The following is a 23,358-nucleotide window of genomic DNA, read 5'->3' on the forward strand; positions in this document are numbered from 1 at the left end:
ATTTGTATGGGTAATCAAATGGTGACGAGTGAAATTAGGAAATAATTTCACGCGCGTTTTGTCAAAATTCTTATAATTTCCCGAGCCTTTAGGCGAGGGAAATTATTAGAATTTTGACAAAATGCAAGTGAAATTATTTCCTAATTTCACGAGTATACCATTTGGTTACATTTTAATATCATAGGTGACAAATTACGTTTGCAATCTTAGATGTTTTTGACTGGTACATTGCATCACGAACTCTGAGCTTTGAAAAGTTGAAAGCACACATTTTGCTTAAGTTCGCAAGGTTTTTTAGTCTTTGAATAAAACCCCTCAAAAAATCCTTTTTGCCGTTGACAAAAAGTTTCAAAGATGAATCAACTGTCAATTATTTTTCACATTATGACCATAGTTCGTCTTGAATGAACTAAAAGCGGCGCCCGTGTAAAACGCTCAAAAAATCCGCTCGATGCCATTGATGTAATTGGCTTAAGTCTTGAAGTCGTTTTGACGTTTTAAAATGTAAAATATCATCAAAAGTTTTAGTACATGGCCAAGGCTAGCTGGCTAAGATGAAATTCAAGCGAAAATGTACAAATTTTAAGCCTTAAAACATCTTTTATTCCGCACGCCATCTTGCCGCTAACAACGTTGCCATGGCAATTTTATAATTTCACATGTGAAATTATAAATTAACGTTGAAATTTCGCGCCAAAATTAAGGAGTAATTTGTCACCTATGATATTAGAGTCTTAATTCTACTCAAGAACTCCAACTATTTCTGAAATATTTACATTCTTTAAATTTACCATAAATAAAGGTGAAAACGAAATTTCAAAACTTTCATAATTTTTAATTTAATTTAATCTGATGTCATCTTTAACTCCAATCACTTCACTTACCTATTTACAGTTGTCCCAATATTTGAGACCAGATGTTTGCACTGTATCATTCTCATCCCCAGAGCGGCTTGTTCCGCTTAGCCTGTGGAGCCTGTGAACACGGTACAAGTGGCTCTAGGGACATACGATTTGATTGGCTGGGTTTTAACAAGGAACAGCCAATCAAATGAGCCATTTTAAAAACCTTGTGTTATACTGTGGTTTGAAAGGGTTGCTTTGATTGGCTTGATTTGAAACTCCCTGTTAAAATATAGCCAATTAAATCACGTGTCCCAGAGCAACTTGTTTCTAGTGCACAATCTCAGCCGACTAAGAGGGAAAAGCGGCTCTGGGGAGGAGAATGGCACTGTTTGTGAAGCAAGAATTACCAGTACCTGTCAATTGCAAGATAGGGTGGAAACACACTGTTGGATAATTCTTTGTACTGTTGTTTTGAGACTTTACATTTTTTATGGAAAGGGGAATGGCTGATGGGTCAGTTTCCTCCTATTTATCTTTTCTAACCAAAGTGAATTTTTTTAGGAACACCTTTCTTGACTGAAGGATTACAGCAATGCCCCCTGCTGCATTATATGGATGTAACCTATGACATTAGAAGGCTGAAAAATGGGATATATTAGAAGTTTTATATAACAATAATTCAAATTGTGATGAGCTATCCCTCTATGAATAACACCAAGACTAGCACTTGACATCCATGGACGGGTAATTAATATTGTTATTTTATAACAAGACATTTTGTAGCAATGTAGGGAAAAAGAGATATATACTATACGCGATCAAGAGCTCTGCATGGCGTCCCAGTCGTTTGCTGAGGGCTACTTTATGAAATACAGAGACTTTGGTTGGTCTGTAAAACAAAACAAAACAAAACAAAACAAAAAAAACTAACATCGCTCTTGCACGGCAACCACTTTTTGTTCACTTTTAGGCTCGCTTCAATTCTTAATCGTTCAGCTTAAACGAGAACAACGTCTCTTTTAAACCATTAACATCTATTCTTGGTCGGTCAGCCATTAAATACTAAACTTCCTTCTCTTCCCTCCACCACCTTCATTGTTTTATCCCTTCCCTTCCCTCACGATTGAAATCTGAGCATAAGCAGTTATGTTGAAAGGTACATGATGTAAGAAAATTTCTGACACCCACTAGTGGCTGCGTCCAGAGCCCTTGTCTCGCCGACCACGTGACCAAAATAAGGGAAGATCATAGGACGAGAATGACAGCATATGAAACTTTCGCCCATGCGTACACACATGGATAAGAAAGCTGCTTCGCTTCGCTAGGCAGCAATGAAAGCAAAAGCACCAAGCGAGCATGTCGAAACTAAAGAAAGAACTGAAAACAGACAGACATTATGTAATGTTCCTGGAGTTTATTTTTTTGTGAATACAGAAGTTTTATATCTGTCGATACTAACGCTTCTAACAACAGCAGTGTAGTGTTTTCTATCCTCACTATACGAAAGTTTTTCTAGAAGATCCAGTGGATCACGTGTCACGTGTTTACTGTTGAGCTTTTGGCACCTCTTCAATGAAGATCCGGGACATTTCAGGCCAGCCTGTGTAAGCGTCAGCAAGCTTTTTGCCAACGTTGCAGCTTCCAACCCAGAATCCTACTCGCACCTTTCCCTTGTGAATGTTATTACAGTGACCTTCAATATGGCGGTGACGGTGAAGATTTTGGTTCTTGCCAGTTTGCATGTATAACGCACCCTCAATGGGTCCAGGAGAGCTGCACTCGGCGCCATTGAAGGTGAAATACCAACGGCTACAGCAGTCGTCACATCCATGAATCCTGAGGTTACCAGCAAAGTAAACATGGAGGGCAGTGTCTGTGAAGTTCTTTGTAAATTCACAGTTCTACGAAGTTAAGTATCAGAAATAAATCTGGTTATAGATAATCGTGAATTTTGAACGAAGAAGGGAGGAGGGTCAGTTTCAGAACAAGAATAAAAGTGTTAAAAATTAAGAAATTAATAGATAATGTCAATTTGTAATAATAAGTTTGAAGAGTTTTTATCTATGGTCGCATAATTAATGTAGCGTTACTTCAAAATACTTATCGAGTTTTAACATGCATGCATACATACATATCCAAACGCCGTGAGCGCATTCCGTCTTTTTTTTACCACTTCAGCTGGATATGGAACATTCGACACTATTTTCCCTACATTAGACAAACTTCCCCTTCCAAACTTGGAGAAAGATAAGTAGGCCGGGAATGGGCCAGTAAGGAAAGGGCTTGACATTGTTAAATGCTACTACCTATCCAGATAAAACTTTCTTACTGTTCTAAGTTAGGGAAATCTTGCCAAATTTTAGTACTGTACTAATGACCTTTACGTCAGTACTTAGTAAAAAAAGACAGAAAACCTTGTAAATGTTACCTTGGTAACGGTATTGTTATCAAAAACGGAGATATTATACAATGCACTTTCGCCTGGTTACCATGTAAATCTGATTACATAACATTACATAGACTTTATTTCTTCTCGAATTTTAGAGTAGCTTTTAACATAATATTTATATTGTAGCTAATATCTTCGAGAAAAATAAATAATAAAAAGTGTACTAAATGTAAAATGCAAAATGTGAAAATAATAGTAAATGTGTCTAATTAAACAAAAGTCATTCCTTGAATGTTCCTTTTTAGAATGATACTTTTTAGAGTTGGATTGCAAAGTGAATTACATAGCTAACCTGGAGCACGCCTGTGTCCTTGCCGTCATGCTGTTTTCACGTGCATTCTTTCCAGTTCATGTGCGAGGAAAGCTGAGGTGTTCCTGGAGATCCAGTGTCACCTTTCTCCCCTCTCTCTCCTTTTTGACCGGCGGGGCCCTGGACACCGGGTTCACCCTTTGCTCCTTCCTTTCCGTCTGCTCCAGGTGGTCCTTGGGGTCCAGTATTTCCCGGACTTCCTTGGTCTCCTTTGGCCCCCTGACATCCATCACGACCAGGTGCCCCAGGGGTACCCGGCATACCAGGCATACCGGGAATACCATTTGTCCCTGGTTGTCCACCGTGACATAACGAGCACTGTGTCGAGAAATAAAATACTTAAATAAGAAAGATGCTTCGTACCAAAAGCTATCATATAAGATAGCTAGAACAAAACGCGGTTGATAAGCCTTACAGTTGGCGGTTCATAATTTACTAACTAATAATACCAAAATTAGCTAAGGAACGAAACTTTAATTCTATTTTGAGATTAGCAATAACACGGTTGCTCTATCGGTTCTAGTCGTGCTGGTGTCTCGCAAAGTCTAGCTTTTCTCAGGTAGCACGATCAGCATTGAAGTATTGTTTGTTATTATTTCATTTTTTGATGACCAGACCTCTTGGCAAATCCTACATTGGTAGCAGCATCGTTTGCGGTTCCTTGCTGTTTTAAGTCTTAATGATTAACTACCCACTTTAGCTTGAAAGGCAAGGTGCAGTACAGCATAAACCATTGGAAAAGCAGTCACTTAAGTAACAAAGAAGTTCGATGCTTGCCTATGTAACAATAGGCCATTTCCGAGTTACCCTTTGCCTCTGTTTCAAAACGAGTCTACGTGCGAAACTATTCATATGAAAATGAGTTTCACCTACAGGTCCATTTTCATGTAAATAAAACTCATTTTCATTTGAATGGTTTCGCACATAGACTCGTTTTGAAATGTATAATATGTGTATATAACGAATTTTATGAAAAATTTTTCTTTAGTTTGCTAATAACAATACAGTAATAGAGGTGGCAACTGTTTATAATAGCATGAGCTCACTTTGTTGTAACTTGGTTGGCTACTTACATTGTTGGCCGTCGCTGAACCCAAAGTGATCAGCACAAAAAACAGCACACACCACATGATCAGCGGGCTCTCCATGCAAGATTTCCCAATTGATATCGTTTGGTCTGTGGAAATAGAGTTCTTTTGTTATTGTATGGATTCACTGCTTGTTTTAGTACTTTTCAGATGCGACGAGGAAGTACCTGAAAAGAAGCACTGAACCGTCATGTTTAACCCAGGCCTTGACTTCTGTCCAAAAACCCGCCGCTCATATATAAACAATAGAAGCAAAATCGTGACTCTACACGATTTTTTAATATTCCACTTACGCAAGCATTGTTGAGGCTTCTCACTAAAATGTGGGTTTGTGGCTTGCTTCGTCAACGAGCGTCAAGTGTAGAGACTTTCAATAAAATGTTAAAATTGAATTTACAAGAGCTAAAAAGTTCCGCACTTCTGCTCCAATGATCTTCTTGAAACTTCTTAAAACTTGGTATGTATTAAGTCAATATACCGGTAAGCTGATCTCAGAAATTTAGCAAAAACATAACAGATTTTTTTTTTGCTAAATGCGATTTCTTTTAAAAAAGATTGGGTGTCTTGTTAAAGACCAATAACATTAAAACTATTTTTCTCCAGTTAAATTAATCGCATTAAAGCCGAAAAAGTTATGATGCAAAGTTTGTCACAGACAAGTGCGCTCGGAATAAGATTTTGAATGAAATTTTCAGAGGTTTAAAGAAGGGATGGAAAAAAAAATGGTACAACACCAAACAGTGCCCCCTCTGGTGCCTGTCTACCAATTTTTAAAGATCAAATTCTTATTAAAAATTCACATTTAACCTACAATTAATTTGCTAAGCATTTGAAAAAAAACTATCTTCTTCCAAACGTCCCAAAAATCACCCCAAAATGTAAAAACACCTGAAAACATAGATAAATGGGATGAGCGAAGCGCTTCTAGATTCCTTGAAACGCGAACGAGATAATTCCGTTAAACCCATGTTGAGCTGTGAAAACACGACTTTCAGGAGAATTCCCGCCTTTTTTGTGTTATGCAAATGAGGAAAGTTCCAAAAATCAAGGATATCTCTGAAAACACACGAGTGATCTTGGTTTAAGCAAGAGTTGAGAATGTCAGTATTGAAAAGATAGGTCTTTGCGGAAAAACTGTTGCCATGGCAACGGCACCATGGCATAGTATTTTGTGTCGTTTGCGATGCCACCGCACATATATTCCCAGAGATATTCTTGATTCAGGGCCTCTACACATGAGCCCGGTTTACGGGCTTTCTCGGTTGCCAGGACGGATTTTGAAGTCTGTTCATACGGAAAATTTTAGCCCGTTTGACGGGGATAAAATTCAAGAAACGAAACCAAAATGGCAACACATCAAGTTGCATCATTCACGACTATCGTAGCTTTATCGACCCTTGTAACTTTACTAATAAGCTAATTAATTCGCACATTTCTAAAGTGGAAATAGAAACAAGGCAAAATTTTCCATCTTGACCACCCAGTGACGAAAAGGAAGCTATTCTCTCAAAAAAAGTTGCGTCCCGGCGACCGGGCTGGAGTGTTCATATGGGAAAATGTCCTTCTCGGTTGCAGAAACCGAGATATCGGTAACCGGGCTTGCCGGCCTTCTCATATGAATACATCAAAAATTTTACAAAGAAAGTAGGAGTGAGCCGAGATCTCGGTAACTGGGCCAGCCCCGTCAATAGGGATCATATGAGGCCATCAGTGCTCTATCTTTTTGTAGAATGATTTTTGACGTCATCACCTGCATTTGCATAATACAAGTACGTAATGTCTCTAAAACGCGACCATAAAAAACGTGTGATTTTTAATTATTTTGAAAAATAATCTCAGGCGAACTAAATAAGTTTCGTATATTCGACTGCACTAATATACAACTGTATATTGACCTCTTGGACAGTTCAAGTGAGTCGATTTAAACCTAAATGATCTTGTAGATAACTGTATAATTGTTTTTTCGGAGGCCTATATTTATCAGTGTAATACCGATCGCGATATCCAGTTTGTCATGGAAAAATAAAATATAAATAAAGGAGTAAAATGAATAATAGAAACTAAAACACGGCAAAATAATCACGGATAAATAAAAAGTTTAAAACAATACAAATAACAGAAACTAAAACAATGGCGAGCTAAGACCGATAAGAACGCCCTAAAACTGATGCATGTTTTCTAGCACGTAACTGAACAGGGCTGGTTGCATGCGATATATTCACTTCAGATTTTTGTGATGAGAGACCGCACCCATATGCTTTCACGAAGCGAGAAAATGAGTCTTTTTTTAATTTAATTCCTGAAGGCTTTAGTGCCAAATATGTTTTCAAAGACAACTGTGGTAATGAAAGCTCGTGAAGTTGTATATTAACAATTTTATAATAGCAGTAAACGCTATTTTTTATGGATTGTATTTGTATTTCCAAGTTTCTCTCTCTAATTTGTATATGATACAAATAACAGAAAATAAAACAATGGCGATCTAGAGACCGATAAGAACCAAAAAACACCCTTAAATCGTAGTTGCATGTTTTCTTGCACGTAACTGAATGGGGCACGTTGCACGCGATATAATCACTACAGATTTTGTGGTGAGTGACACACCCATATGCTTCACGAAGCGAGAAAAAGAGTCTGTTAAATCTAATTCCTCGAGTCCTTTGTGCCAAGTTTTGCTAAGACTAATGTGGTTCTAATTCATGAAGCACAGTTTCGATGCTACTAGTCAGTGAAACAAACGTTGTGATTTACGATCTTAAAGCCAATAAGACTGCTCAAATATTTTTTTCGTTTTGAAACTATATTCTAGTGAACGGATCAAGTATAAGGCAGGAACACATACTTCCAACTAACCCAAACTGTATCCGTCTTCTTTACCGTCGCAGGGCGTGCTCGGATTAATGGAATGATACAACTGAGACGGTATTTTTAACTTTTTTATCAACCAATTACATGAAAGACATTTGACAGCCAATGACATAAGTGCGTACTTAGATTCGTTTAACAAAGGTTGGTTTATTCCGTTATGGCACCCTTTAAGTGTAAAAGTCAATTCCAATTACCTGTACTTTATCATAAAATAATTTCTACGGATATTGCTGGAACACTATCTAAATAATAATAATAATAACTTTATTATTTTTATAGCGCAAAAAATCCATGCACATATGATCTAATGCGCTTTACATAAATAGTTAAAAAATAAAAAAATAAAATAAAAAATAAAAAGATTAAAGCCCCCAATACACATTTCTCCCCTGTCTATCTTATATAAAATCTATGTTAAAAACACTACGAACACAAATTATATGCTAATTTAAAAAAATGAGATTTTAGAAACACCACGACATGAAACGGTTTGCTGAAGTGGACTCTTGTTCAAAGCAGTCAGTCAAGGAGGATTCGAATATCGAGAAGTACTGATTTGTACTGATATAGTTCCTACAGTAAAGTTGATAACGGCACTTAGAAGATCCAGATAATTAAAACTGTACTCTTGGCAATGATAAAGTATAATGGAATTTATAACTTAGGATTTTAGTATCTTTAACGTATTTTTTTACGGCAGATGCATGAAGCAAGGTTGCGTCATGTAATAACATTAACTAACACAAGTCTTCGTTATCGGAAACATCACCCAGAAAAGATAGGAAACTAATATTGGTTTCCGTTCAATATCAGACCAAATTCTTTTATTATCTCAGATTTGAAACTTTTACTCAAAAATTCCAACTATTTCTGGAAAATTTAGATTCTTAAAATCTACGATAGTAAATTATCTCATATCTGACAACTTCAAATGAAATGTTAGCGGGGGAGAAACGCTATATAGATTACACTGTTTAAAACGTTTGCCTAAGACGATTGTATCGTTGTTGCTAAATTGCAAATATCGTTCATGTACACAATGGTTCATTTGCTACGAAACAATTATTTTGTTATCTTAATTAACGAAATAGGTCCTAGTAACCGAGTATATGTGCAGAACTGTGGTAAAAACTGAATGTTTTCTTGCACAAAGACGTTTGTCCTGGATATTTGTGGAGGTTTTTGGCTGAATAATACCTGATGTTGCTGCCGATAAACCCACAGTATTCATTTCTGCCGATTCCGGGCGAGGAGCGACTTGACAGTAAGCAAAATGCTCGAGTTGTGTAGACATTGCACTGCAAATTGCAATTGTATTTTCTGGTTCAGCATCTTCTATTCCTAGTATCTGCAATTTAGAAACGCTAGTGAAACGCGAGTTTACGCCGGCCATTTTGTTTCATCCATTATTCACTTTTTAGGGAGTGAATAATTCTCATTAGCCCGAGATAGCGAACCAATCAGATTGCTTGATACACCAAGATCACTGAGTGTGTTTATACTAATAAATTTTATTTAAAATATTCTTTATTTTGCTAACAAACAATATGATAGAGGTGGCTACTGCACATAAAGCCACGAGCGCTTTTTGTTGTCACTTGATTTGCTACTTACATTGTTGGCCATCGCTGAACCCAAAGTGATCATAGCAAATATCAGAACACACAACATGATCAGCGAGCTCCCCATGCAAGATTTCCCCATCGGTATCGTTTGGTCTGTGGAATGGATGGATTGAATGAATTCACTGTTTTATTTCAATGTTTCTGCACTTTTTAGATGGGATGAGGAAGTGCCTGAAATGTTATGACGCAAAGTTTGTCACAGACAAGTGCGGCGGAAAAACTAGGAGCCACCTTAAGGGGACTGTCTGATGACCGTCTACCAATTTTGAAAGTTCCAATTCTAATTAAAAAAAAAATCACATTAAATCTCCTAATATTTCTTATTTCGTCTCGCCAAAAATGTACAATCACCACAAAACGTAGAGATAATTTATGGAAGGAGTAAAACGTTTTCGGATTTCTTGAAACGCGAATTCCGTTTAACGCATGTTAAGCGCCGAAAAAAACTGTTACGACCTTCAGGTGAATCCCCGCCTTTTTGTGTTACGTAGATGAGGAAAGATCACAAAACCAAGAATAACTCTGAAAATTCAAGAGTAATATTTCTTAACTTGGCATTAGTAGCGTTCTTATTCAATGCTGCAACTCTCCTTATTAGCTTAGCTTGTTGGGAGTTGATGATCTTTGGTTAAACAAATGCTGGGAATGCCAGTATAGGTCAAGATAAAGGCCTTTGCAGGAGAACTGTTGCCATGGCTACTACACAATTGCAATGGAAGTGACGATGCCATAAATGGTCACGAGTTACATAATAACGCACTCATATTTCCAGAGTTATTCTCGATCCATTGCTTTTTTCGTAGATCAATTAATGACGTCGTCAACTTGCATTTGCATAATGCAGTTACGTAAATATCTCTAAAACGGAAGAAGGTTGTATTGTTTTTTTTTTCATAAACGATCGAGTCTGAAACTGGCCTGTAACGTCCTTGCAATGGCGATCAATGTACAAAAATCGCCAAGCTACGTTCGGCAAACTACAATTTACATTTGGTCGCCTTTTAAAGAATTTTAATGCCTCTAATCCCTCTTTTATTTTGTCCTTTTACATTTACGACGGTTAGGGAGCAGCTATCTTGATTTTTATGTGCAAAACTTCCATGGGCTACTTCTGCAAAATGATTTCGAGCGGTGACCGGGCGATACGAGGGCCCCAATACGGACCACTGGAACGTGTGCAATTAGCCAATCAAATTCAAGGATTTAAGATTTTGTACTGCTGAGATGCTTGGGTTCGTTCTTCTTAACCGAGTGAAAAGTCTTTATAATAAATCATTGACCGAGGTAGCCAATACAGACTGAATACAGTAAGGTCTGTACCAGCGACCGCTACCGACCTTGAAAAAGTGATCTTTAAATACAGTCAACTCTCGCCTTGCGGACAGCTCGGTATTACGGACACCCCAGCGAATAAGAATTGCCGAAATTAACTCTCGCTACTACGGGCTTTCTCTATTACGGACACCAAATGATGGTCCTGAAGGTGTCTGTTATAGAGGGAGTGAACTGTATTGTCAAAACCAATTTTTTGGCGAAATAATTAAGTTCCGTATGTTTGACTGCACCGTAATATGTATATTTCGTGTATTTTGTTGCATTAGCCAGTTATAAAAAACGCACAACTGCATATTGACCCTCAGGAAGGCAGCTCAAGTGTGTCGGTTAAAAATGGAATAATCTTAAAACTAATCTAGATCTAATCTAGATTACTGTATAAAGATTGTCTCGATGGCCAACCTGTACGTGAATTTATCAGTAAAAGTAATATCGAACTTGTCACGAAAGAAAACGACTACACGGATAATCAACGGGGAAAAGAAAATATTAGAAGCTTAAGCGCAAAAAAATCACGGACAAAGAAAAAGTTTAACACAATACAAAAACAGATACTGAAACAATGGCGAACCAGAGAAACGCTCTAAAATCGGAATGTTTGTTGTCGTGCACGTAACTGAATCGGGCTGGTTGCACGCGATATATTCACAGACTACAGGTCTTGCGATAAGAAACACACCCATATGTTTTCACGAAGTGAAATTTCCCAAGGCTTCAGTGCCTGCCCAATTTTCTCTTGCTAATAGGCTAGTTTCGAATTACGCTCCACTGATCACGAACAAAGGAATAAAGTTGAGGCTCACTGGGGGAATAATTTGAATTTTCTTTTGTTTTATTCCCCTCAACCTCGACTTTGTTTAGGATCAGTAGAGCGTAATTTGAAACTAGCCTATCTGGATCACATACGTGACTTGGCAATTAAACGAATGCTGCGATTTGCAATTGTATAGCCAATAAGACTGTTTTGATATTAAATTCTAGTGAACTGATCGAGTATAAGGTAAAAACTCATACTTTCAACTTACCCAAACTGTATCTGTGTTCTTTACCGTCGCAGGGTGCGTTTGAATTAATAGAATGTTGCAACGGCGGCGGTATGCTTTACTGTTGTATCAACCAATCAAATGAAAGAATTTGACAGCCAATAACATATATGCTTAATTAATTGATTGAACAAAGGATAATTTATTCAGTTATGGTACCCTTTACAGTGCGATTGCTCAAACAGGACCTCTTGGAAGATATGTTGGCCAATCGAGACGTTTATTAGGAACAAATGATTGTGATAAAAAGTTGCGGAAGTTGAACGCTCCTAAAACTTTTCTAATTTTTGTTATTGGCAAGTTTCGATCCTACATTTTGAGCACGGTTTTCAGGTAACGATTTCGGTTAGTCCCTCCTCCTCATGATCACCTTGCCCTCTCACTTCTATCCTCCATTTTCTTCATCATGGCATTCATAGTCGTCTTTTTATTGACTGACACCGCGATCTTCAACAGCAGAAGTGCTATCAATTTGTAGCGAGAAAAAATATACATACACCAAGTCAACGGTACATAAGAAATGTTTAATGAACAAGTAGGAGTACTTTATCAAGTTTAAAACACAAGGCACAGCCGAATGTTTTAGACTTGATAAAGCACGAACTGGGAGTTTATTGAACGACTTCAAAATCCTCTGATGTAGTTTTTTTTCATTCTTGCACCGATATTTAGATTTTGGGTTATTTTGGCCAAGAAAATTGGACGTAAAATTTAGCCGTGTGTTTATCAGATCTTAAGACACTCATTAAACATTTATTCCCTTTGTATTTTCTATTATTAATGAGTTATTGAACACTTTTTATCGTCTGTCACCGGCCAAACTGTGAACATGCCGTGCTTAAATAGCCTATGTACGTGCAAACAGTAAATTCACTTCATAATGAAATTTCCACCCTAAAAGATAACATTGCATGGTTTATTTCGTCGTCGTTAGAATGATTTACAGAAATATGTCACGATACGAAGCGGTTTGCTGAAGTGGGCTCTTGTTCAAGGCAGTCGAAGCCGAAGAGTTTAATATCGAGAAACAGATTCGTTGTTAGATATAATTACTACAGTAGATAGATAACTGTACTAGTGGATTATTAACGCTTGTCAATGATAAAATGTATTCAAATGCGGGAAACATGGCCTATTCTGCAATAAACAAAACTGTCAGGACAAGTGTTTGGTATCTGTTTATACATCGTCTAGAAGAGAAAGGAAATAAATATTGGCTTGGAAATCTAACCAATTTTCTTTTGTTCTTTTAGATTTGAGTCTTTTACTTAGAAATTTCGCCCATGATCGACCATAAATAAGCCTAGATAGCCTGTTTTTTTCTTTCCTTTTTTGCACAAACCCGGTTATCTCTATAACCTATCGATGGGAGGTAAAATGGTGATCGAAATGCAAAAGTGCAAACAAGAAAATGGAAACAGGTAATAATTTATCAAAGTCCTTCTTTCTTTAGCTAGAAACAAGCCGACAGGTCCAAAGAAAACAGATTATAATTATGATATTTTTTTAGAGAGAGTAGAAAGAAAACCAACTAGAAAACTCGTGGAGCTTTTAAGATCGAAATCGAAAAACCCCATTAGGGACGTATGCCTAATATAATAACTGAAATCTTTAAATGATATGGAATTAGAGAAAGACTACACTGTTGACAACGTTTGCCTATGACGATTGTATCGTTGTGACCAAAATAAAAAAATATCGTTCACGTACACAATTTGGTTTAGTTGCTTCGATACAATTATTGTTATCTTAATTCATGAAACAAGAGATGGTAAAACTGCGATATTTCATTTTTAATCCTTTATTTGTATATATTTGTTACTACATCAGTGTTGGCTACAACTTGTTAAAATCATTTTAAAATTTATCTTTGTCAGCTTGTCGGGTATCAGCTGGAAGTCGTCCATGCTCTTAACTCTGTGGGGGTGGTACTTCTTCAACAATGATCCGGGACACTGAGTTCCAACCAGTGTGTGCGTCAGCAGATCCGTAACCAGCACAGTTACCGACCCAGAATCCCACGTGCACAAGACCAGCGGGGACTTTCTCGCACACTCCTTCGATTTGCCGTACGCGAAGTAAATTCTTTTTGCCACTAGTGCCTTGTACCATGTAGACCACACCATCAATCGCTGCCGGAGTCGAGCACTCGACCTTGTTGAAGGTGAAATACCATCGCTTGCAGCAACCATGGCAATTGGAGATTCGAAGGACGCCATTCCAGAGTACGCGCAGGCCAGTTTTGTCCGACTGTTTCTTGAAAACACATTCCTAATGAAATTATTTAAAAAATAACGAATAGAAAGTGAAAACGAAATCGCAAAACTGACTTGGAAAATTAGCAAACCAAAACAGAACTCTAAAACTGCTGTTGTCTAGTATGAAGCAAAAGACTGGAAAATGAACGCCTGTTCATTATAATCAGCAAAAATACCCAAAATCGCTTTCCAAGCAAAATTATTCTCGTTTTAGATTGCTTTTGGTGTACATGTATAAATCAGATTTTTATAGAAAAAAGATGTAAGAAAAGTTTGTCCTTTGCAATTAATTAGGAAAGGGAAAAAAAAAACGATGCAAAAGATAAGAGATGGGAATATACATGTAGATTACTACATTTCGAATAATAAATCTCTCATGATTTTTGAAACTCTCTAAGGAATGTTAGTTTGCATTTTGGGCTTGATTAATTGCATATATAAAAACCTATTGTTCAAATAAGTGCATGTTGATAAGTACTTCTCGTTAAACTAGAATAAAAATTTAATATTTACCACAACCAAGCCAATGTCTTTTGAATCGCTCAGTGATTTAAAAACGCACTGTTTCCAGTTCCTGGCAGATGTCCCTGGAGGTCCTGGAGGGCCTGCAATTCCTTGCGCGCCTGTGTCTCCTTTTGGGCCCTGTGGACCTTGGGTCCCTTGAGGTCCTGTTTTTCCTTTAGGTCCCTGGGGGCCTGGGGGGCCTTGGATTCCAGGATTGCCCTGGTCACCTTTGTCTCCTTTTGGTCCGGTTGGTCCTTGCGGGCCGGGTGATCCCGCAACACCTGCTGGTCCCGCGGGTCCAGAGCTTCCCGGGATACCCGGGATTCCTGGTGCGCAAGAGCAGCAACTGTAACCGCAAGGTTGAGTGCACTAAGCAGAGAGAAAGCAGAAAAGCATCATTTAGGATTGTAAGCCTTTCTTATTTCTGTTCTATAAATATGATTCCCTTAATAAGTAATAAGTTGGAATTTTCAGTGGCATTTTCATCCCACTGAGTGGCACGTCAACCATTGTTTCATGTGGTTCTTTCAAATGCTTTCTTGCTAGCTAGAATTCCACTATACAAAAATATAGTAACTTTAAACAAAACTTACTGTTTCCCGAGGGAACATGCAGACATTAAGTGTTTGTTATACATCCCAAGGATGAACAAATTAAACAAACGAAAGAACAAATTAGCGTTAACAACAGCACGCCTGAGCACGACTTTATTTATTCTTTTGAAACACTGAAAATGTACGATAAATACATCGCAAAACACGTACAAAAGATAGCAAGGAACCGACTCACTTTCCAGGCATTTTCGAAATCCTTCTGCTCTTAAAGTTCTTTGACTTCGTGTTTCGAATGAAAAGTAGAAAGCACCGGTTTTAGCCTCAAAATTTCCACTTATTTCACGGACTTTCGAAGAACTGCGACAAATTTATGGAATCTCCGAGAAGTGATTTTAAAACCATTAGCCACAATCACGCCACCGGCCTTGGCCACGTTGATCACGTGCTTTTTCTGGTATTAATCACGTTCAGGTCAATGTATCCCGATCGTTCTTAATTTGTTCCCACCATCCCTAAGCAAAAAAGGGCCAACTAAAGGAAGATAAAATGCCAAAGAGAGCTTTTGCTTAGACTTATTAAATTATAGTAGAATTAATGTAAATTAATGAGGTACACTCGTGGTTTTTCCTGTAAGAGTGGTTTACATTCATGTGGCTGCGTCCCTTTCTTTTGAAAGTCGTTCTATTTTTTTTTTTTTCTTTTTTTTTGAGAAAAGTTTTAAAAAAAAAGGAGCTTAAAAAGTTTGAACTTACGTTTGACGACGCAGAGCTTAAAGTCACCAGCAGTAAAATCAGAAAACACAGCATGATGGTGGGCGAAATTTGGGGGTTGGATATTAACTAACCTGTGGGTGATAAGAATGATATAAAATTGCGGTTATAATTACCACTAGTTATAAAGACTTGAAACCTAAAGACCTAAAGACTTGAAAAGACCTAACGACTTAGGCGAAAACAGTTACATCCGATTATAAGCCCCCCCCCCCCCCGGATATAAGCCCCCTCTGCTGGATGACAGTACTGGATGATCAGGGCTAAATGTTCCTTTACTGGTTTGACTTTTCAACTTAAAAACGTATATTTCGATCAACACTGCCGTGGCTCGTTTTGAAATGTTTTATTTATTCCTCTTTTAACCCCCCCCCCCCCCCCCGCATATAAGCCCTCCCGTTTTTAAGCCCATCCAAAACCCCTTACGAAGTTTTATAAGCCCAGGGCTTAAAACCGGTATTTTACGGTATTTAATTTTTCAATTTTCAAAAGTTCTGTAGGCAGCATTTTTTTTCTATTTCTGTTCAAGCATCGTAGAATATATTTTGTTGTTTTACACGTATAAGCTTAAGATACCGATTCTGAGCTGCCTTAGTGAAGAATAAAAAGCAATTATTAGAGATGAAGTCACATCAAGAGGAGTAATACATCGCTAAATCTGAAGGCAATTTTGTGGCCTAAAATTTTGAAAGCGAAATAAACTGAAAGTCAAAATATCCGTATATGTTAAATTATCACGAAGAAAAACTTTGATCTAAAGTATAGTTGGTAGCAAAGGCGGAAAAATTGTGGAACCTTTTTAAACCGAACGAGCTCCTAGCTGTACCTGAAGTTTCTTTCATTTTTGAGTTCGACCTGATGGTGCATGTTTTATTAGACACGTCAGTACAAAACCGAGTGGACCATTTTCTATTCTATTCTATTCTATTCTATTCTTGTTATTACTTTTTCATTTTCCAACAAAAATAAAAAGAATAAACTGCGTTAAATTGAGGATCGCCGTTACTACAAGTTAACCGTAATGAGCCCAAACTGCATGTTTCACATTAATAAAAAAGTATGCCGAAAGGGGGTGATTAAGTCTATGTGAATCAATTCTCGCGGTGGGGCATTTTTCAGGTTTTTACCCATTTAATTAAACGGAAGATTTTTTAACGAAAGAACGCTGTTAAGGTATAAAAATCACTTACCTTTCAAGTAGCACACAGCTGGGTCGACAGAGCGAAAACAGAAATCTAGTGGAAGGAAAGAAGAAAGGATCAGAATGTTAGATTTCAAAAGCATGGATATTGCAGACACCTCAAATTCTAGTTTGCATCTGTAAATTCTCTTATACTTACTTGTCGCTGTACTGCTCAGATCGAAGAGAATGAATTTTCTGTTGCAAGGCGATCGATATTATACTGTAGGCACACCTTATTCAGTCGTGTGCTGTTAATTGTTCGCCACGTTTTGTTTTCTCAGCGTAGTTTATTTTAATATAATTGCGTCTAAGTGGGATTCTGCCTAAATAAACAAACGTGACTGCCCAATTTAGATTCAGCACGGATCGGCACGTATATATTTTTTTGTGTGTTCTTTGTAAAAGACTTAAAGTTCCTTTGTGTTCCACTTATTATATTTGATCAATTAAGTTTTCTAATCATCTCTGAAAAAGGCCAAACAAAGATATATGAAGTAGATCAAAATTAAGGAATATTATAAAACAATTTTTGTCTATTATGGAAAATTAGCAATTGTCATATCTTGCATGATCAATAAGTTTGACAGTCAGAACTTCTTTTTGAAAACTTTGAGAACACAACACCTGTTTGCAAACCTTGTTTAATCACTTTTAACGATGAGTTTGAATTAGCAGTGATATTGTTTGTTAAAATTCTTTGTTTGGTCTTATCTATTTGTTCACTACTCATTCACTGATTTGGTGCTTTGGTTGAATTCAACTGTGAGCGGTGAAAGCAATCCTTTATTTTTGATTTTAAATGAGTACGTCCGCACTTACTAATAGACTTTAAGCAGTCCATTTGCTACAAGCAATGGACAAAACTAATTTAAATGAAGGCATTTTGCGTATTTTTCACAAATATTCTCACGTGTGAGCGAGTAAAATTATTTTATCCTCCTCTCCCCCTACTTAATGTTGTTTGAGAGTGATAAATGATCGTCGCAGTGAATTTCCAATTTAAGCAATTGGAATAAAGAAGCCTGAAAAAAATTCAGGGCTTTCATATACATTACATCACCAATGTTGTTTCTTGGGGTTTTCAGCTCGACAAGCTTTGTTTTGAAAGCACTAAATACAGGATTAACAACATTGAAATGGGAGGATGGGGGTGGGGGGGGGGGGGGGGGTTGCAAAACTAATTAACTTAATCAGTGAAAACTTGCTAAGGGTTTCAACAGTTTTGTCCAAGATTTTGGCTTCTCTTGCTTTAAAATTTGTGCAACGAACGGAAAAAAAGGAAGCGATACTGATAAGACCCGCAGGTTTTAGATTGCATTGAGATCGATATTGGTTGGCTTTTTCCCTAAAAGAGTAAAATTCTCTTTTAGTTTATATGCGCCAAGAACAGCTGTTTTATTGTGGGAAGAATGAGAAATAATTTTTTTTCAATTTTTAATTCAGAGGAAGCAATGCGGACACGCTAAGTAGCAACTCTCAGAGATGTAGTGGTTTAGCGAGTGGTAGCAAATCGAGAAAAATGGTATTACACATGTGTGGATAAAAATGATATCCACACATTGTGATTCATTTTTGACCAATCAGCTCGCAGAATTTGCCATGTTTCAATGCTCAATGAGCCAAAGTAAATCGATATTAAGTCGAAACATCTTCGGATCTTCCTCGGTAATCTCGGAAAACTTCGGAAATTTTTGGAAAATGTTCGGAATCGTTCGTACAACCTTCGGACAACATTTTAAAAATTTTCGGAAATCTTGAAGAATGGTCGGAAATATTTGGAAAATCGTCAAAAACATCGTAATTAGTAGGCTTATATAATAAACAGAATAATACATGGTTGCTTGAAGATATGAAATTTATCTTTTTGTGTTCAAATCCGATATCTCACCGTGAGCTATCGATTTGAACACTCGAAGATAAATTTATATACACCTGATTGAAAAATCTTTGACCCATGCATGAAAAACATAAACCATGAATGATGCGACGTAAATGTTCTCTGCAAAATCTAAAGAAAAAATCGTCGTCTTTGAAGGAATGAATATAAAGACAAGTCGCATAAATAATGCACAGGCTCTCCAAGAAAGAAAATATTTTCATATCAATATTAAAAAGAAATATTACCGAGCTTACGGGCTGTCTACCCCAAAAACCAGTGGTCGTATCGTTCATTGTTTACGCTTTTCACACGGTCAACATTTCTTCAATTAGATGTGTATCCATAATACAGAACTATATAGTATATGTTTTATTTTGGAAACAAAGTTAAACTTAACCCTTCATAGGGTATTTTCTTGTTTGGATCCCCACTCTCTGTCATCAGGACATTTGCTGCTTGGGCGGCTTTGTCTACCACCTGCGTCACGTGATGTCTGGGTGATTAATGTGTTTGTTTGCCAAATTGAAGGCAAATAAACCCTAAGTGATCTTTTATCTTCTATTTGAACTTTCTTAATTTCTTGAATTTAACTGTCAAAACGGAACAGCTGTGGAGAATGCAAAATGCTATATTCGCCAATGCATGTCAACCCAGAGGTCTGGTTAAATGAATATCGAACCAACATGGAATACGCAAGTAGCTACCCTATTGTATTTTATTCCTGATGTCTCTTGAGCTACAAACCACGTAACAGAACTTTTGCTGGACAACTTTTAGAACGTAGAGCCTGTGTTTTTGAATTTCGATAGCTTCTGTAATTCAATTAATATTGTTGTGATTGGAAAAAAGTGCTCTCGGTTTACCGACATCATCTACGGTGTCTATTTTCAGTCTTCAGTCATGACAGTTTCTATCTGCCCACCAACCGCATATTATATCGCGAATGTTTTGGATCTGAGTGAATGGCGGTTTTTTTTGTCATCTCAGCACAAATAGACTCAAAGTGTCCTTTTATCTTTATGCTGATGAGTTAAATGTTTTGTTTAACGATTCAAAAAAAGCATCTCGATCGTATAAACAAGATCAATTTGAAAATCAAAATGGCAGCACTTTGATGCATATACTTTATAGACTTAGGCAAGCCTATATAAAAGCGGAACTCCCCATTCATTAAATTTTAACTGGATTTTACAATGTTTCCCCATGCGCGGTAATATTCTGATAAATATGCGGTCAAATGCTTAAATGTATACGCTGGCCCATAGGTGCAAGACAAATTTAAATCGATCATGAATAAAATGAATGTCTTACGGTACAACAGAAATAATCTCAAATATCTCGAGGCAGAACAACTCATGGCCTAATATTCATTAAGAGTTTATTCTCTGCTTTCTAAGAGAAAATAGTTTCACGATCCTCTTATATCGTCCCCCCCCCCCCCTTTGCTTAATACGAAAAGAGACGTCAATAGTTTAGTGAACAAATATTCCCGTATCACTTTTCTTGTCTGTATTTGACTCACTAACACCGTCGCACTCAAATGGGTTGCTCACGTACGCAAATTTTAACGAACTTATCTGGGATAAATCGGTGGTCATTTTTTATTTCCTACCGTGTACACAGTTTAAACAAATTTAAACGTACACTAAATCAATCTCTATTCAATGTAGTTATTCAGTGTGGAAGTGAGCTTCACTTAAGCAAAAAAGAAAATGTTTGAACCACTTTTTTTAAAAAAAATATATATAAGTCGGTTTGAGTGTTCACAGCTCGATCGCGCTCGAGCTAGATGGGGCCTGAAACATGATTAGTTTAAATAAATTATTATGCTGAGCTCTGCTGTCGTCGCGCACGAACTCCATGACCGCGAGAAAATACGGCTGAAGTCGGAATAAACTCCCAGCAATAAGAAATAAACTCTCATCTGACAGAACATCAAGGCAAGGGATTAGAAATCGACTTTAATTTATACGGCCAAAGAAAATCAACTAACGGCAATAGATAATCATGATCAGTAAATCCATAGCAAAATAAAACCAACTCAGGGGAACAAAATAAGTGAACTGAGATGTAAGCATAAAAATTAATGTACTACATATTACATAATAAAGCAACTGAAAGCGGCAAAGTAAAACTCATTTACGGAATGATCTACACCTTGCCGACACGGAATCTCGCAACTGCGCCAAGAAAGTAAAACACTTTCTGTCACAAAATCATTCTCAGCAGTTCCGTTCAGATTGTTACCTTGCATCAGGGTCCTGTCTCTTTCTTTAGCGGAATTGATCCATGCAGTAGTTAGCTTTGTTTTAACACAATCATTTAAGCTAAAGTTATTGTATTCATGAAGACAGGCGCAGATTCAACCGCAAACAACAGAATCAAGCAACCTGGACTGGCACAAGGAATAACATTCGCATTCATTTCGGGTCTCCTCTTAAACCTTTTTTTCGTTTCAGAGTACACACTTTCAGGGAATATAGATGACTTCTGAGGGCATCGTGCGAGAAATATTTCGGTAAGAAAGTTCTCTGTCGCTCCTTTTAATCGGGCTCGCATTTAGCCTACACAGTGAACACCGCGAAACAAATTTCCCCGCGTTTTCATAGCATTCGTTTAGATCTAACTGAAACGTCCACATCATCCAGTCGATAGAAGATTAGGTCAATTGCTCGTTTTACGGTTACGAAAAAATGCGATCAGAGACCAATAAAATTAAAATTTAACATTTTGTTTCGATACACTCACACATAACAAAAGACAAACAAGATAGAGCAATTGAATAATAAACCTCTCAGATGTTTTGCTGTGTAGTGTCGCTTAGTAATTTTACCCGTTGTCTATATTTTGTCTTGCTCTGCGAGCTTTATTTGCTGTTTGTAATTTCCTTGCTTTCCTTTATCTACGCGCAGGCAACTTCGTCCCAAGGCATAATCAATGCGTACGGGCGTAAGCGACCCCCAAAATTTACCGGTTCGATGGATTACCATTTTGCTTACTTAAGGATGCTCCACACCTTATTGCCAATCCCCATTTTTGTTAAGGTAAAACAATTTTAGATAATAATGTCCTTATGACTTCATCAAGTCATATTCTTTCAACAAGCGACACACGCATTCCTATCATTGTAAATTTAACTCAACTGGACTCGGAAACAGGGCTTAGTATATATAAAATATTGAGTGTATATAGTAAAGTGTATTGTCTTTGAAGCAAACTGCAACTTAGTCCCTTAACTAATTACCGTCTAAATCTCTACTCGCATTCTATGATCGCGCCCTAATTGTCTACGTATCGATACGTAATTTAGAGCAAAAGAGACTTCTTAGGTTAACAGTTTACCACTCATTTGCATTATATTCGATTATTTTTGAGCACAAGTTCTAGAAAAATTTTTCTCCTTAAGTTCACGAAAATTTATTGTGATCTCTCTCCTCGGCAGAGGCCGTCTTTGCACTTTCGACAAAGCGTGGGGGGATTGGCGAGAAGGAAATTTTGAAGCGCGTGGTGGATAGGCTTATGAAAGAGGATTTATGCTAGTTAGAGCTCACTTTTTTAGCGTATATTTAAATGAATTTAATAAAAGTTATTGAAATTAATACACAGATGATAAAAAAAGCTAATTTTGACAGAGATGTTTCATCATTCCAAGCTAATTTGGTGGTCACCCTCGAAATGAAACACAGCATGAGAAATCGTAGAAATTAAAAATGTCGAGAACCTGAGAACCTTATAGTCGTGACTTATTAGCTAGTGCGTCACCGTGTTACGCAAACTGTTTCATCTGAGTTCTCAAGTATTTCTCAGTTTTACCTTTTATGATCAGGAATTTTGCCTTTCTGATAAAACTAAGAACATAAAACAGTCAAACACATGTACTAGACATTGTAGACATTTGTAAATCACAATTAATTGCATGTTTCTCTTACTCCGCTTAGTGTCATTTCCCCGTGTCCCCACTCCCTTGCACATAGGGTATGTACAGCTATTGCTCAGATAGCGCAGTCCGACAAGATTCCATCTACATAGAAGTCATAGAGACACGGAAAATGCTTCACTTTTAAATTGAAATGTCTGATGTTTTTTCAAAGCCTTGGCTTTTTAATTTGAAAAGAAAAAAAATGTTACAAAGTGAAAATCAGGGAACATAAGGATCAAGTCCTACTTTCTTTTCCAGAAACAAATCCCGACACTGGATTGAGAGCACATCAAACAGAAATACAGCTTATCATTTTGGGTAAATCAGTTAGGAAATTAAATGAGTAGAATCATTTGGCTAACAATTCTTTATTTGCACATTTTGTTTTTATATCATTGACAGCTACAACTTTCTAAAATCGTCTTTTAAATCAAAAGAAAATTTATTAAATTTGTTTGCCTCAACTTGTTTGGGAGTAGCCGGACAACGTCCATTGCCTTTAAGTCTGTGGGGGTGAATGAACACGATCTTTCTTGGTCACAATTAGCAGTTTTTGTCGGTATTTCTAAACATATTTAGCTTCTTGGAGCCAAAATAAAGTTGTCCCGGGTAGGCGAGTTATCCCTAGCAGAGCGTTTACAAGGCGCTAGGGTTACCCTGGCGCTAGGGTAACCCTACTTTGAGAATACGGCGTGTTCCTTAATTTATTTGTAATTCTCAATCAGCAC

General features: G+C 37.2%; 2 protein-coding genes, 1 long non-coding RNA gene and 1 pseudogene across 4 annotated transcripts in view; 1 reads left to right on the top strand and 3 right to left on the bottom strand.

Annotated features, from left to right (window-relative positions):
• LOC144652026 (uncharacterized) overlaps positions 1–1,481 on the top strand; it is a 98,043-nt gene extending 96,562 nt beyond the window's left edge. The window contains exon 3 of the long non-coding RNA XR_013570435.1: positions 1,407–1,481. This is a non-coding gene — a long non-coding RNA (uncharacterized LOC144652026). The remainder of the gene's footprint in view (positions 1–1,406) is intronic.
• The window catches only part of LOC144651780 (uncharacterized), a 116,430-nt gene extending 104,856 nt beyond the window's left edge, over positions 1–11,574 (bottom strand). The window contains exon 1 of the mRNA XM_078511762.1: positions 11,546–11,574. The gene's annotated coding sequence lies outside the window, so the exon portion shown is untranslated. The remainder of the gene's footprint in view (positions 1–11,545) is intronic.
• LOC144651878 (collagen triple helix repeat-containing protein 1-like) lies at positions 2,249–8,782 on the bottom strand (annotated as a pseudogene). Its single transcript, XR_013570380.1, has 4 exons — positions 8,758–8,782; positions 4,678–4,781; positions 3,587–3,922; positions 2,249–2,746 (listed from the first exon to the last, which is right to left on the bottom strand). The product of XR_013570380.1 is annotated as a collagen triple helix repeat-containing protein 1-like (transcript).
• Positions 11,575–13,348: 1,774 nt separating the features above from the next.
• Positions 13,349–17,108, bottom strand: LOC144651873 (collagen triple helix repeat-containing protein 1-like). Its single transcript, XM_078511923.1, has 5 exons — positions 16,990–17,108; positions 16,840–16,884; positions 15,632–15,723; positions 14,335–14,694; positions 13,349–13,834 (listed from the first exon to the last, which is right to left on the bottom strand). The coding sequence occupies exons 3-5, from the start codon at positions 15,683–15,685 to the stop codon at positions 13,475–13,477; spliced, it is 774 nt and encodes a 257-aa protein (XP_078368049.1). The 5' UTR covers positions 15,686–15,723; positions 16,840–16,884; positions 16,990–17,108; the 3' UTR covers positions 13,349–13,474.
• Between the last annotated feature and the right edge of the window lie 6,250 nt (positions 17,109–23,358).

Source organism: Oculina patagonica, chromosome 4, assembly GCF_052425735.1.
Source record: "Oculina patagonica isolate OP01 chromosome 4, crgOcupat, whole genome shotgun sequence".
Classification (NCBI taxonomy): Eukaryota; Metazoa; Cnidaria; class Anthozoa; order Scleractinia; family Oculinidae; genus Oculina; species Oculina patagonica.